At 41.2% G+C, this 16,091-nt stretch overlaps 1 protein-coding gene across 1 annotated transcript in view; it reads right to left on the bottom strand.

Moving 5' to 3' along the window:
* Positions 1-360: 360 nt before the first annotated feature.
* The window catches only part of SLC6A5 (solute carrier family 6 member 5), a 68,210-nt gene continuing 52,479 nt past the window's right edge, over positions 361-16,091 (bottom strand). The window contains exons 14-16 of the mRNA XM_077929015.1: positions 12,355-12,455; positions 5,104-5,271; positions 361-3,101 (exon numbers count right to left, since the gene is read on the bottom strand). Coding sequence (XP_077785141.1) covers positions 2,946-3,101; positions 5,104-5,271; positions 12,355-12,455 — 425 coding nt within the window. The 3' untranslated portion in view covers positions 361-2,945. The remainder of the gene's footprint in view (positions 3,102-5,103; positions 5,272-12,354; positions 12,456-16,091) is intronic.

Here is a 16,091-nt window from a genome sequence, read left to right as displayed (position 1 = left end):
GCTACAATCTGAAACATTTTTAACTTTTGAGTAAGGCCCATTGAACTCCATGAGGCTTGCTTCTGCGTAGACACACATAGGATTGCACTTAAATATTTTAAAACACACGTTAAGGTTTATGTCATTTTAGTTTCCATTTTAAAAACTTCCCCACCCACCCGACAGGATGAAAACGGCACATCTACAAAACACAGCTTTTAACTCAAGATTTACCTGAGACCCTGTAATGTGAAGACAGGCAAAAGGAAAGATATGATATAAACAGTCCCCTGAAAGAAAGTACAATTAGATTGGCTACTACAAACACTAGGAGGGGGAAAGAAACAGGCAAAACTACTCTAAAACTCACCATCTCTACACTGGTTGCTAAGATATTTTATAGGGACATATAACAGCACTAGCACACACTACAGGAACACCAATCACTTTTAAAAACCTCATATATGCATGTATAGGATACAAGAGGATACGAAAGGTTACAGTTTTGCCAATTATTTAAGACATATTTTTCTCCCTCATGTATAGTGCATATACAATACAAACAAGGGTTATTTCTATGGCATTTGTTGAATGTATTCTTACAAGCTCTATTTTCAATCTAGTTGTTAGGTTTAAAACTACTTTAAGATTAATACTTGTACATCACTGCACATGTTGCAGCGTAATGCTATGGGGTGTACTGTGTGCAGTAACACACTTATGGGTGGCATGTCCAAGAAACACAATTCTCGCTCTTTCTCGTTTTAGACTGTCCCTATACCACTGCAACTTGTGGTGGTGGTTAATGGCATATGAGTTTGGAATAACTGTGGATTGGGAGGAGGGGTATAAAACAAAGTATGTACACCTCAAGGTGGTTGTTTTGAGGAAGAATTTGTCTTTGAAAAGTTATGCGTTGTATATAGTAATAATTATTTTACAATTAATAATAGCAACAATTTTATAGACTAAATTCAGGGTTCAGGTACTTCACTCACCCTGCTGGCTGAAAGAGAAGAATACATCGAAAGGCTGTATAAAGAACTTTGTAAGAAAATAGCAGGGGCAAAAGACACAGATGATCTACAGAGCTAAACGCTAACAACTGTTTTCTATGTAGAAGCTACGATATACATACTATTGTAAGAATATAAAATTAGGCACAAATTATATGATGGCTTCTTGAGAAGGAGAGAGTGTGAACGGAAGAGTGGAAAGCAAGGAAAACATGTTTGAGACAAACCTAAAATGAGGACTTGCGTTTTCTTCCCTCTCTTCAGTTTGCCAAAATGATTAAGATATTTCAAAATACTGAGAACTGAGGCATTTTGATGAAACAGAAATAAAAGCCTAGTAGAGTATTAATTGAAATGCATGAAATTAAGACAGGGGTGCCCATCTGCCTCAGCCTGGCACTCTCTTGCATCAGATTTCAAAACAGAGATACAGCTTTGTCTCCCACAGTATTCAACATCATGCTCTTATTTTATTTTTCTCCACATACACACACACACACCTTTAAAAGAGCCTGAAAGGCTCATTAATCTCTCTCCACACCAATGCCAAATATCATATTATATTAGTGCACTATATTGAAAGGCTGTCTCCTTGTATGCGTTACAAAGCAGCTCTGCTAGTGCCAATGTAACTAGCAGCCACTGAATGGAAGACATGTTGGCAGAATCAGTGGGCCGTATTCAGCTCCTATGGTGTAAATGCTGGAAGATTCAATTCAAACTCGGGGGAGTCTTTCCACTTTCGTATCTGGCATCACCGAGGTAGGAATCTAGTCCCATATGTTGCATACTAACTCTCAGCTGCATCCTGCAATTTTAAATTGTTTCATACAACCAATTCCAGCTTGTGTGTGAAGAAGAATAACTGCAGGATGAGGGAAAAGAGGGCCATAATTTAGAGAGCACATGTTTTTGTGTATGATATTCCAGATACAAACCTCAGAATGCTCATGAAAAGAGATCTCAGGTTGAGAAAGACTTTGGCCCGACTGGGTCTAAGATAGCAAGTTTCAGGGCTGCCCGCATGTTAGGTTTGGTAAGGAAAAGGATCAATAGGCCACTAGGCCTGACTCTTGTCCTAGCTATATATCCAGTTATGGCCACACATTCCATTAAGATATTAGGGTGGTTGTAGGCTGGGGCACATAGATATGAAAACAATTTGCCAAAATGGCAGCCCAACCACTTAGTTGTAGTATTCCAATAATTTTACATATTAAGACACTTGGTCCAGAGATGATTCCCAGGCCTAATTTAATGTCCTTTAAAATCAATAACCACAGAGCAGGAAAACAAATTGTTGTGACTCTGCCACACTCAGGCAAACCTAGTAAATTTCCCTCGCCATTTTAGCCCCTATATTTACCGGGTTTTGCAGGTCATGAAAGTAGGCTATGGTTACTTCTGTATTAGATGGTTGTTTTGGTTACACATTCACTTTTTTTGTGTGAAAACCAACAGTAAGATGGCAACCATGGATGTATCTGCCTAGCACAACATATAGTTGCCAACCCACTTGTCTGTCAGCAAAACTAAACCACAGGCAGTGCTCATGGTGTTCCCAGATGGTGCCAGCAACCTGTATCCCACTCATATGACTGCAACAGAACAAAAACTATTTGTATGAAAGAGTAGGATTGGCCCAGCGCTCACGGAAGCAATTTCCCAAAGCAACTGACTGATTGTCAACTGTTTCACAATGAATATATTTCTTCCTGGGCACCACTGTGTGTAAAAACCCAACCCAGTACTTAAAGTGGTCTATCTAGTTCTTTACTACAAGCATGCAACGGTATATCTTACTTTCTAAGCAACCACTTTCAGGCACTGTGAGGAGGAAAGGGGACAATGAGAAAGAAAGAAAGAAAGAAAGAAAGAAAGAAAGAAAGAAAGAAAGAAAGAAAGAAAGAAGGAATGGGCTGTACAACATAGCCACAAGTGGGGGAATTACTAGCACTGGGTCTCCAGTTCAAAATCTTTCGGTGGCAGTTTAAGTCCAAGGGAAGACGTTCCCAGTGGGTCTATCATATTCTGGTATCGTTCACCACGGTGTTTAGCCAAAAATGGTCCCCAATCTGGCTGTGGAGAGCAGACCAACTTGAGCCTCTAGAATTTGCAGGAGGGAGGGAGGAGAATTTAAAAAGTTACAGAAAGCAGATCAGGATCAGGTGAAATTAATGATATGTTAATTACACTGCACAGTAATATCACAATACCCTGCCATTCAGTGTTTGTTTTCCACAAGGCTAGTAGAAAAAAAGCATTCAGGTTTTAATTATCCGGCCTTCTGCATCTTCTTTCTCTCCTGTGTCCCCAAAATCAGGCACATGAAAACAATTCACAATTACAGACACCCTTCACCAAATTCACACACCAAAGGACATGTGCTCAACTATGTAGCCCAATCATCTAAGCAGTAGGTTGCTGCATGAAAATAATTGGATTTTTGTTTAGCAAATTTCCCCAAAGTATACAGATGACCAAAAAGTAATACAGTGCCAGGACTATGCAAATATTTTAATTATCAGATCACAAATTATTTTAGTACTATGTGTGGAGGGGAAACAATGAGTTAATTCTGCAGAGATGCAGACAATTAAAAACTGAAGTCATTGTTAAAGATAAATAATTTGATTGGTGAATTTTATATAGAAAAAAGCAAAGAAAACATATTTATGATGGTTTGAAAGGGAACAATTATATGTTTATTGCCTATTAAAGGGAATCAAGCCTCCATATCAGTTATTTTAATTTCTGCTTAATTACCAGCTTGCAACCTTTGCCTCCCAAATTGACTGTAATGAACTGGGTAACTCCAGATACTGTGCTGAAAATGAAATAACTGCTTCAGCAAAATAATTTCCTTTCAGACAAGATGCAATGTTTTGGCACTACTTTGGGTAATATCATTTAAAAGAAGAAGTGATGGCAGGTTTTTTGAATACGCAAGCCAGTCCTCTTAAGGTTAGAATTCGATGAACAAAGTTACTGACTTGAGAAAGAAGGGGTGGCAGCCTGAAAAAAGCAATAGGTTTTAGTATAGGTATTAACTCACTTTACAGGTAGTTCAGAAGAATAAAAACAAAACAAAAAACTATTCTTTTTATTGCTTTGCTGTGTCACTACTTGATAACTCAGAAGCTATGTTTGTTATATGCTTATTTTGAAAGAAAAAAAATGATAATTCCCAGAAACCGGGCCTTGTCCCCTAAATAAAATTTGCAATTTTATTTATTAGTGCAATCATTACTTGCAATTTTATGTATTATTGAACACATAGTACTTTCAAGTATTCAAAGCAGTTTACATACAACATTTCAACAACAGTTCAGACTGTGGAGTGTCTTGCCTCATCCACTAGGCCTAAAATCTTTCAACTTGACTCCATTTTGTCAATAGAACAGGCCCTTAAATATTGTTGTGAGTTGGGCGGTTAGGCTATATGCCTAAACCCTTTCCAATTCCTGGGTCCAGCCAAGATTCAATTGTTGGAATAGCCAGGCCAGCTGCTTGGTGAGCTCATGCCCCTCTAAGTATGGGCTGTTAGGGTAAAAAAGGAAGTGGCTTTGTGCCAGAGGACAAACAGCTGTGCCCCTACCTCACCTGGCTGTAAGAAAAAAAGGACATGGACCTGAGTTGAAGTGGGTGTTCATGTGTGTGAGGGGGCTAGAAGCAGGCAGAAACTGGAGAGACAGAGACATGCTTGGTTTGTATTTGAATCCAAGGCTGTGCCTATGGGAGAAGCAAGGCCTTCTGGGGTGTTAATGTTGTGACCCTCTCCATCGTAGGCTCACATTGTCTATATGTGTAAATAAACCAGATCTCATAAAGACATCATAATCTCCACTGTCCCTCATTCCATGGAAACCAAACCCTTGGGTAAGGGCCTGGAACTCCAGGAATCACACACCACTTGAAGATTCATGTGCAACAATATATTCTAAGTCAGTGTGGACCATCCCCACTCCATCAGTGCTGAATCATTATTATTTTAATGGGATGTGACTCCTTTCCTTTTCTAAGCACTGTTTTTGAAACTGGTGTAAACATGTGAGATGCCAACCTTATCCTATATCCTTAAAAATGGAAGAGAAGGTATAAGACTTACCTCAATAAATCTGCCAGGAGCTATGTGCATTTTTATCACAAACATAATGGGAATCCAGATAACAGAACAAGCTAGCATCAACCATCCGAGTACCATAGACCAGCCTGGGTAGTGGTAGCTGCCATAAGTCATGGGTTCCCACTGGTAGAAGCTGAAGCAAAGGATGAACTGGTAAACAAACACACACAAAAACAATCAGCAAACACACTTGGATACAAACTGTACGAAATGTATGAGTACATTATACATACACACACAATTTGATTCATTTGAAACAGTATGAGTGCACATAAATAGGCCATATCATTATACTACAATAAATATACTTCTATAATCAGATCAGAGCCTAGCATAATTCCACAGACATCAATGGAATCAAGTTATATTTACATGTGGGAATGAGACCAAAACTTTGTACCTACAGTAAAAAACTTTATTATGCAATCTATTGGCAGTGTAACTGAATGTAATTGTATTATTATTTCATTGCACTTACTGTATATAGAGCAATGCATCTGCTTCTGCTGGTGCATAATTCAGGAACATCTATGAACTGCCTACATTTACCATAATTTAACACAGAAGGTTTATAACACTGTTGCCATTAATGCATTTATAAAAAATGACAACTCATGAGATGTAGATCCATTTAAAAGCAACCTTAACTATTCCTATACAGCAAATGTTAGTTACATCTAATATTAGTCTGAACAAAGACAAAGACAAGAAATACGCAGGTTGGCTTTCTCCCGGTCTTATGTACAGCACTATGTGCATGTTTATCAGTGTGAAAAACTTCCTCTGTTATGAACAGAACTCTACACATGTTACTGTTGCATACTGCATCTTTCTTCCCTTATGTAGGACAGTGATGATAATAATAATAATAATAATAATAATAATAATAATAATAATAATAATAATAATTTATTATTTGTACCCCGCCCATCTGGCTGGGTTTCTCCAGCCACTCTGGGCGGCTTCCATAGAAACAAAAAAGACACTAAAATATCACACATTAAAAATTTCCCTGAACAGGGCTGCCTTAAGATGTCTTCTGAATGTCACCTAGGGTGATTCTGAGCAGAAAAGGGGTAGATTTTGGCTGGAAGAGAAAGAGTTGGGCAGTGCCTTCTCCAACATTTCCTCAGCTTAAAGACACAGCCTCTCTTTGCTGCTTTGTTGTTGTTTTTTAAAGGTGGGGGGTGGCGAGATACATGCAGCTTCATGTCAACAAAAATGAACGAGGCACATTAGGGGATCGGGGATCTTTCCCTACTGTTGGACAAGGGAGGAAGAGGCTATTTTGTTTTCTTTGTAATCCCCTCTACCCCCATATTATTATTTCTTTTTCTGATGTTGTTATTCACTTAAATTGATGCTATTAGTGCTGAGGACTGCAGGTGGTGAGCAGGCCAGGAGGTAAGGACAAGAAGGTAGGCAGTGGAGAAGGCAAGCTGTCTCTGCTGGTAGCCTCATTCACTTGCACCCACAAGTGGCAATGGTGGCAGGGAGGAGGAGGGCGGAGGAGGTCAGTGCCTAGCAGACAAGTGGCAGGCAGCAACTGAGTCAAATGGCAGACACCTCACAGGGCTAGATAGAGGGGGCAGCCCTTTGATGAAGCAAATCCAACCTGCTTGTAGTTTTCAGTTTGCTGCCAGTCTGGCTGCAATGCAACCTATCTCTGCCACCAGAACAGGACTCTGCACCTACTCAGGAATAGAAGAGGTTGGAGCAAGAAGCATTCATCAGCCAGTTACAAAGGAGCAACTAGGACACCAACCACTCCTGGTATAATTCATAGCCATAGCTGTCAACTTTCCCCTTTTTTTAAGGGAAATTCCCTTATTCTGAATAGGATTCCTCGCAAGAAAATGGAAAAGTTGGCAGCTATGTTCATGTTCATCTCTCTCTCTCTCTCTCTCTCTCTCTGTGTGTGTGTGTGTGTGTGTTTCCTACATCACACATAAATTCTGGATCATATGATGCACACACACAACTTGAACTGTGGTATAGCTAACATTGTGGAGAAATCTGTTCTTTGTGTAGGCCATTCGCTGCTTTCCAGAGAATGTAACCCAGTTGAAATATGGATTGTGATCTGAAAATCTGTGTGGCTGATATTGCTTAGTGGAAGCATATACAATAGCTGAGCCCCTTATATGAGCAGAACATTTTAAAAGGATCTGCACCCTTTTTTGTTTGTTTATCAGATTTCTGAGCCACGCATCAAAAGATTTCAGGCTGGTGTACTAAAGCATGAATGAAATTCAGCTATACAACATACAATTTAAAGCAAACAAATAAGCATAACAAAATACAAGAAGGCAAAACGAACAAAAACAAACAAACAAACATAGCTACAAACCAAATAGAACTCAATTGCAAAAACCACATATAATATAAAATGCCTGGGCAAGTGGAAAGGTCTTTTCCTAATGAAGTTTCATCCCTGAACTCTTAGGCTCCACCCCGTGGACCATAGCAAGGTACCAGAATTTTGTCTTTTTTCAGTAAGAGGTCAATGCAACATCAGATTTGGACCTTACACAGTCACATCTGATAGGACTTAAAGCAGACTGACAGACCATGCTTCAAATAGCTGCACTTGTTTTCTGCATGTGTGATAGCAACTTTGCTTATTGGAGACGTGTTACAGATATATGTTACAGCTGAGAATAACATATTACAGTTGATGGGATTAGTAATGGGAACCATGAATGGTTTGATTCAGAATAAGCCAGTTTCCTAGGTTCCTAATCTTGAACCACAGTTCACCTGAATCACCTTGCTTAGGGAAGATACAATGCCATGATCAGCTAGCTTTTGCTTTATTCCCTCACAGGCCAATAACATGCCTGGACTTAGAGATGGGAAGAATCCCTGGCAGATGTGGATTTCTGCAGCTGGAATGTGCCAAAATTTCCAGAATTCGTCTGGTGATAATCACAGTGACCTTCACCACATCACACTGAAGTACTGAACAATGGCATCCCTTGACCTTGCTGAGTTTTGCTGGGTAGTCTTCAACCCCACCTGCCTACCAATATATCATATATAATCTAAAATGACTGGGCAAGTGACGTGTGGTAACACAGGGTAGCCTAAAACTGAAATATATATAAACTTAGTTTTGTGGGGTATTATTCTACTCCAAGCCAGTCTTGGAGTGGTAAAATCTCTCAAAACAAAACTATGTGCGTTGTGTCATAAAAAAGGGCACTTACCTCTTCTCTCCTGGATTGGTTTATGTTTGACCCCACCCCCATTAGCTAGGACAAAAGAGCATCCCAATGATAAGGAGGAGAAGGAAATAGATTTTGTGGATATTTTTTGTCCGAAAGTTTTTCATTTATAGAACACAATCTGTAAATAGCAAACGGATGAACTCTGGGAGCAGTGCTTGCTGCTGTCCAGGTGGCAATAAATTTGGAGAACAATATTGATGCAATTCTGCAATCGACAATGACACCAATTTTTTAAAGTAAGTATTTACAGTAGTTTTAGTTAGTTTAAAAAAAATAAAAAACAGGCAAGATTTCCATGTTGTGATTTCGGAGTCCTGTGGCTGGAGTCTGGGTAATCAGGTCAACATGTCATCTATGTTTAGTGGGGAAAGTCTTTTTGTACCTCTAAATCATCTCTGCTTTTCCAAAAGGAAGTGAATAAAACTATGCAACAATGCTATACAAATTTTAACCATTTCTGGGTCAGGGTGTTCCTTTAAGTTAGCTATTTAAATATAGCATCTGAACACGCACATTGCCTACCTTTCTGTCTGCTGACATGCATTAATATATCCTGGATTTTAGTGGGATTTTTCAAAGATAGCATCTTATTACTTTAACTGGTCTTAAATTAACCAACTCATTTACATCCATCACACTTTTTCTTTCTCATAAAAATAATAATCACCTATTGACAGACATGCCATTCCCAATTCATAAGAGAAAGCAAAGAGATGATGAGGTGGGGCGGGGGGGAAGAGGTGAGAGACAAAATTCACAACAGTTGTATGCATGTGTGAATATCCTTGCCCATGGTGTCTCTGATTTATACCACTAACTTTAATCTACAGTAGAAATGCTTAAATGTACTGATTTTTTAAACTATTGGATTAATTGTTGTAGTTAGGCTTTCAGTCTGGGGAAAAACAGACTGCTTTAGGTTCTAACACTTGGACATAAAGGGTTTAAAATGTTCTACCTTCAATAAGCTGTTCAGATGTGGAGAATGGTGATGAAGGATTCTTTTATCTCAGTGCAAATAACAGGTGCTAAGAGATTATAATAGTATAGGGTCATGTTCAGAAGGAAGTGTAGGGTGTTCCTTCCTCGGGGATTCAGATTACAGGCAATGTGAACAAACGGCTCTTCCGTTCTATCTTTAGAATTCTGAAATTGGTCATTAATCTGTTTTAAAATGCAAAGGTATCCCCATAATACTTCAAAGAATAAACTGCAATAAAATAGGAGAGATGTCAGGAAGCATATGTGATTATGGCTGCTTATATAATAAATGCCTTTGTTCAATTCCCCCACCCCAATGATGATAATGTGAGTGCCACACTGTTTAGCAGTTTGCAGATTGACCTTGACGACTATAGAAATATTAATGGATTTCCCCTCCCTTTTTCTGTTAGCACCTCACAACACACACACACACACACACACAGAGAGAGAGAGAGAGAGAGACAGAGAGAGAGAGAATATCTAGCACTGGAAAATTGAAGCTCCTGATACAGAGTGGCACCTAGTGGCACTAGGAATCATTTGCTGCTAAATTGCACAAACATTTTTTTAAAAAAATAGTATCTTGTGCTTTGCATTGGAATACATTAGCTGTGCACAGAAAGCAAAGCTGTGTTTACTTAGAAAGGTTTGTCACAATGACTCAATTTCAGTAAGTGAACTTGATTAAGAGAGCAGCCATTGTTCTAGAGAGAAATGAACACTTGGCAACACATTACTCCACCCAGCCTCAAAAACGAGCTCACTTCTTAGAAAGATGCCATCTCTGTTCAACAGAGCATTTAAGCATATGGCTTCCTCAAATGCACTCCTCCTATCAACTGCCATGAGGCTCATTTCCGTCTGTGAGCGCCTTGGCAAACCTGGAGCTTGAGATTTTAGCCCTTTCCAAACTGACAAATACAATTAGGTTCAGAGTTTCACATTGGTTAGGCTGCATGTGTTCATTCCTCCCAGTGCCACACAGCTGCTTTTCCTGTGCTAATACTGTGGGAAATACATAGGACTTAGGGCTCCCCCTATATTATGTGAGCAGGTGATGGTGTAAGGGGCTTATTCATGGTGAGATTCTGTACACTGGAAATAGCTGCGGCTGGCGTGGTACAGTGGAGCTGCCCTAACACCAGCAAAGCTGCAGCTTTCCTTGATGGGATGCCGCAGGGCAGGGCAGGGTGATGCCAAGTCATGGCTGCATGGATGAACTAGCAGAGCCATTCTGGTCTCCTGCCAGGGCATCAACACAGCCTTGACCTGGCTCTACCTTGCACCACCCAGGTAAGCTGCAGCATCACCAGTGTTGGGATGACAGCTCTGACCCAGCAAACTGGCTGCTACTGACTGGAACCACCTGGGCGAGGTCAACTGCATGGGCCTCTTTGCTTCCTCACCCAGATGATTCTGAAATACATATACTTGCCATTTCAGCATGATAGCTCACTGCAAAGCAGCTGTCATACTGCCTAACTTATTAAGTTAAAGTAAGTCATTAACTACAGGCAGGACTGCAGCTACAGCAATATGAAGCGTCTGTCATTTAACCTATGATGAAACTGAAGCTTACAACAGAAAAACAACAACCCTATATTTATATATATACTTTGCATCCTTGTTTGGTTCATACTTGCACACAGTATAATTTCATTAATGCATGAGTGAGAACATCAAGCACAACCACTGAAATTTATTTCAAAATAGATAGGTGCTATGCAAGAGCAAGTTCTTTCATTTCAGCGCATTTCAATAGGGCTTGTTTTGGAGAATTTATTGGTGCCTCATCATCCCCATCTAGACCAGTGTTTCCCAAACGTTTTTGGGCAACGGCACACCTGTTTACTGAAAAAAAATCTCGCGGCACACCACCATTAAAGCCCCGCCCCGTGACGTCAGCGCGCAGCGTCACGCCGGGAGGGACGCACAAAAGTGAAAGTTTTCTCCCGCCGCGCAGGAGCGATGCCTCTCTCTGGCTCTCCCTCCGCGCAGGCTGAGGGAGGGAGGGAGGGGCGCGTGTGACCCGTCTCTGCTGGGAGACCAAACCCAGCGAGGCAGAGTCGCGCGGAGGCGCCCAGGCAGCGCTGCCGGCTGCGAGGAGGAGCGCCAGGCAGCAGCAGGAGGCGCGGCCTCTCCTCGCCGCCGCCGCCCCGCCTCTCGCCGCCCGACTCGCCCGCCTCCCTCCAGGCATCTCGCGGCACACGAGGCAACGTCTGACGGCACACTCGTGTGCCGCGGAACACCGGTTGGGAAACACTGATCTAGACAAGTTGTACACACACACACACACACACACACACACACACACACACTGTATGGAATAACAGAAAACAAGGATCAGAAATAAAGGGAAAGCAGCCATCTAATGAATAAAGATTATTCCGTGGTACTAGAAGCTTGGATAAGTTACATTGCAGTATTTGGCAGAGCAATCCTTAGGGAGGAGCAGAATGATGGATCCAGCATCAGCTCCAAAGCCCTCCAGCTTGCACTGGCCAGAGTGGAAGATTGTGGTGGTTTTTCCTATAATTCGAAGCTTGTATAGCAGAGAGGCCCCAAACACAGGGATCCATGGGTTTTGGATCCAGTGCGTTCAAAGCTACAACACCCTGCTCCACCACACCCAGTGTCAGGGCTTTCCCATTGGCTACAGCTAGAAGTAGTTTTCCATCTGACTAAATGAAACAAGGACATCTCCCCCCCTATGGTGGAGCTCCCCCCTCTCTAGTAAAAACCCACCTGGTGGCACTTGTCTCCACCTATGCAGGCTGGAAGAGAGCTAAATACATGCAATCCTACCCCCATCAACATTGGTGAATGTGGGTATGATTGTTCTCTAAATACATTGTAGAAGTCTCTTTTTGTTTCTTTTGAAAGTAGCAGGTTTAACTAACAGATGTTGCAGCTATTATTGCATGATTAGCAGTGAGGAAGAAGAAAAAGTGTCAGAAAGAAACAGATGTTTCAGGATAGAGTTCCCTTCTCAATCGAAACCCCCTTTTCTGATGCTTACTGTTAAAATAGTTGGGGTCACAAAAGCCCAACAGACTCTCCAGAATTTGCTTGGCTGGAATCCAATCATCATCTCAATGTCTTCACAAAATCTTTGCAAGCCTGTAAAACAAACAAATGTAAATCCAAAATGCAAAAGAGACTAGGCTTCAGCTTACAAAACAGCTATTGTGATCTCCCTTGTGTCTAATTATGGGAACAGACACTCTGACTTGTCAGCCCAACTCTTCAAGAGGCATTCTAACCATATGGTATAATGTGGTTTATTATATGGATAGGCATCCTAATAAATTATTTACACTCACAAAATTGGTACTGTAATAAATATTAAATATACTTCTGGCTTTTCCTCCCATATTTTGAAACACAAAAGATAAAGCCTATGCCATTTTACTTGCTACAGTTCTGCAGGATCATATATTTATTTTTCTCATTTTCTCCCTAAAGAAAATGTGGTGTTCCTTGTTGTGGCAATGAAGATTCATGAAAACTTAATTGAAATGAATGGAAATTACACACAACAGCAATGTTTGTGGAATTGCTCCCTTGAAAGCAAACTTTTAAAAAACACAATCATTCCTCCTCCCAGTCCCTGAAAACACATAGCTCTATTAGTCAGGCTGGTAATGATTCTACTGTAACTGGTGAAATCAGAATAATTGTTGTGTCCAGGTTTTGTTTGTTGTTCTTGGTTGTTAACATCCCCTCTATGGACAAATAGGTGGGGTAGAAGCTGGGAGAAAGGCTTCTAAAACAAAGTTCAGGGTGTGCAAGATAATATTTTATGTATTTATTTAACACAATGCAAATCCTATCAAAGTTCCTGCTCTGGATGGGGTTACAGTGCTCCTGAAGGTGCAGGTTTGTAGCTTGGAGGTACTCCTGGATCCTTTGCTGTCACTTGAGGCTCAGATCGCCTCAGTGGCCCTAAGTGTCTTTCATCAGCTTCAGCTGGTGGCTCAGCTACTCCCGTATCTGGACAGGGATAGCCTAACTACTGTCGTCTATGCTCTGGTAACCTCAAGGTTAGATTACTGCAATGCGTTATACGTAGGGCTGCCTTTGAAGACGGTTCAGAAACTTCACTAGGGGGAAAATTCAGCAGCCAGGTTGCTCAGTGGAGCAAGACGGTTTGAGCAAATTACACCGATCCTGGTCCAACTACACTGGCTACTAATTAGTTTCCAGGCCCAATTCAAAGTGCTGGCTTTGACCTATAAAGCCATAAACGGCTCAGGACCACAATACCTCAAGGACCGCCTCTTCCCATATGAACCTACCTGGACCCTGAGGTAATCTTCTGAGGCCCTTCTTTGTGAACCTCCTCCTTGAAAGGTCAGGAGGGTGGCAACATGAGAATGGGCCTTCTCTGCAGTGGCTCCCCATCTGTGGAATGTTCTTCCCAGGGAAGTTTGCCTGGTGCCTTCACGATACACCTTTAGGCGCAAGGCAAAAACGTTCATTTTTAACCAGGCCATTGCCTGACTTGATCTACATCCTATACCCTTTTTAAAATGCTGGCTCTTGGGGGGGGTGTTATTGAGTTGTTGTTGTTGTTGTTGTTGTTTTGATTTTATGTATTTGATATTTTATGTGAACCGCCCTGAGACCCTTGGGTATAGGGAGGTATAGAAATAAAAAAATGAATGAATGAATGAATGAATATTGTTGCATGTCCCCCTGATCTCCAAACGGTGTGAGATTCCTTTTGGGATGAGGCATAGTGATGTCTTCACAGGAGCCAATTCCTAGGGGCCAAGGACACATCAACCCCCCCCCCATAAAATGTTTGCCCCCCCCATTGGTACACATTGCCATTCAAATAATGTGCATGCGTCATCACATCTTGTGATCGATTATGCAGGGCGGGGTTTACCTGCCCCCCACCCCCCAAAAAAATTCATTCAAATTGGCACCCCGGGTGGCTTTATGATATATGGTTTACAAATTTATACACACTGAGCCTATGGTGGAGGCATTCATAGCATTAACACCCCAAAAGGGTCTTTTTTCTCCCATAGTTGCAGCCCTGAATTCAAACAGAAATCAAGTAATCCTCTGCTTCTCTTTATCTCTCTCTCTCTCTCTCTCTCTCTCTCTCTCTCTCTCTCTCTCTCTGGATTGCTGCTTTTCTTCTTACCCACATCCCTGCAAATTCTGGCTTTGCCCTTCTAACTATCCACAAGTTGTGGGATTTATCATCTTACACAGAGCCCCTTTCCTTTGATGCCTATAATGGCCCATCACCCAGGCGAACACCTCATCAGGAAGTTAGCCTGGCTTATATTTTAACACTTGCTGGATCCAGGGGTTAGAAGGAACTCTAGGCATAGTCTACTTCCTCCCTCCCCTCCCAAAAAACTCCTTGTAACACTATCTTGGAAATAACATATTGACTTCACTATTAAAAAGTGGGTGTCAAGGACTGAAATTTAGTTGAATATTAACTAAAATGCCAACAAAAATTAATAGATAAAACACCAACAACAAATTCATCCAGAAAAATATTCCCCAGTATCAATAGAACTGTTTCCCTTGACGTCAGTAATAAAGTCAGGACTGTAATTCTCACATTATTTCAGTCCATTGCCTCTTTTGTTTGCTATGCCTTCACAAGATTGCCACATTATCTAGTTTGTTGCACCAGTTCTATGCACACAGCAGGTGCCTTCTGTCTTAATAAAAAGGGACTAATATTGATTTGGTGCAGCTTTCTTTTCAAACGTGCAATACAGCAGCGCAGCACCATTTTGCACTAGATAACAATTGGACAGCGTGATTCCCCGCTCCCTGACTTTTCATAGCTATTCCTCACACTGCTATTCCTTACTACTGCCTGGTAACAGATTTGTCTCATAAAACCCCCCACAAAACATTGAAAAACTGCCACTGTCATGAAATATTCACTCGTTAAGGAACCCCCACTTTCCCACCTTGAAACAAAATGAAATGTGTGACTTCTCTGTTTTGGTGTTTAGGTCCCCTCCAAGTAAAAACAGAACACAAGGCTTTAGCTAGTCACACTGAATATAGTGGGATTTACTTCTGCATAACACCGAACTAGCAGGTTTCAATCCAAGAACTCAGTAGGGCTTTCTTTTGATTAGAAATGTATAGGATTGTACCATTCTATCCAGGCATTCTGTTCCTTCATAAGATAGGAGGGGGGCAGGGATGAACATGCTAGCTTCACACACACACACACACACACACGCACCATCCCCATCACCTTCCATGCATTGGAGAGATAACCTTTGAAGCAAGGAGCATTTTCCACCCTGTAGGAACCCCAGATTTTTTTGGGGGGGGGTATAAATTCTGGGCAGAACAGACTCCCTGCTGCAGATATATGCTCTGAATTCAAGGAGGGTGGTGAGAACAGCAGTAAGAGGCTGAGCTAGCATATTTCTCTCGTCTCCCCTTTTCTATTCTAATCACAAGAAGGAATAGAATGTCCAAAGAGAGATAGAATCACTTGTGAAACACCTTTAGACATTGCCACAAAGGACATATAAAATGGGTGAGAATATGTCATTTCCAATTTCCAGTAGGAGATCAAAATTCTACCTTGGGAACAAGACATTGTGACCAATTCCATTTCCAACACTGGATTTTTTAGGGCCATATCTAAATATCTAAACGTGTCATTCCCCATCTTGGCTTCCTAGAACGCTTTGTTTTCCTTCTCAGCATGGGAAAGAGTACAAGTCCACAAAAAAAGGGAAGGCCAAAAGTAGG

The sequence above is a fragment of the Podarcis muralis genome, chromosome 1, assembly GCF_964188315.1.
Source record: "Podarcis muralis chromosome 1, rPodMur119.hap1.1, whole genome shotgun sequence".
NCBI lineage: Eukaryota > Metazoa > Chordata > Lepidosauria > Squamata > Lacertidae > Podarcis > Podarcis muralis.
Note: the sequence above shows the minus strand (reverse complement) of the source record. Positions and strands in the feature narration are given on the sequence as shown.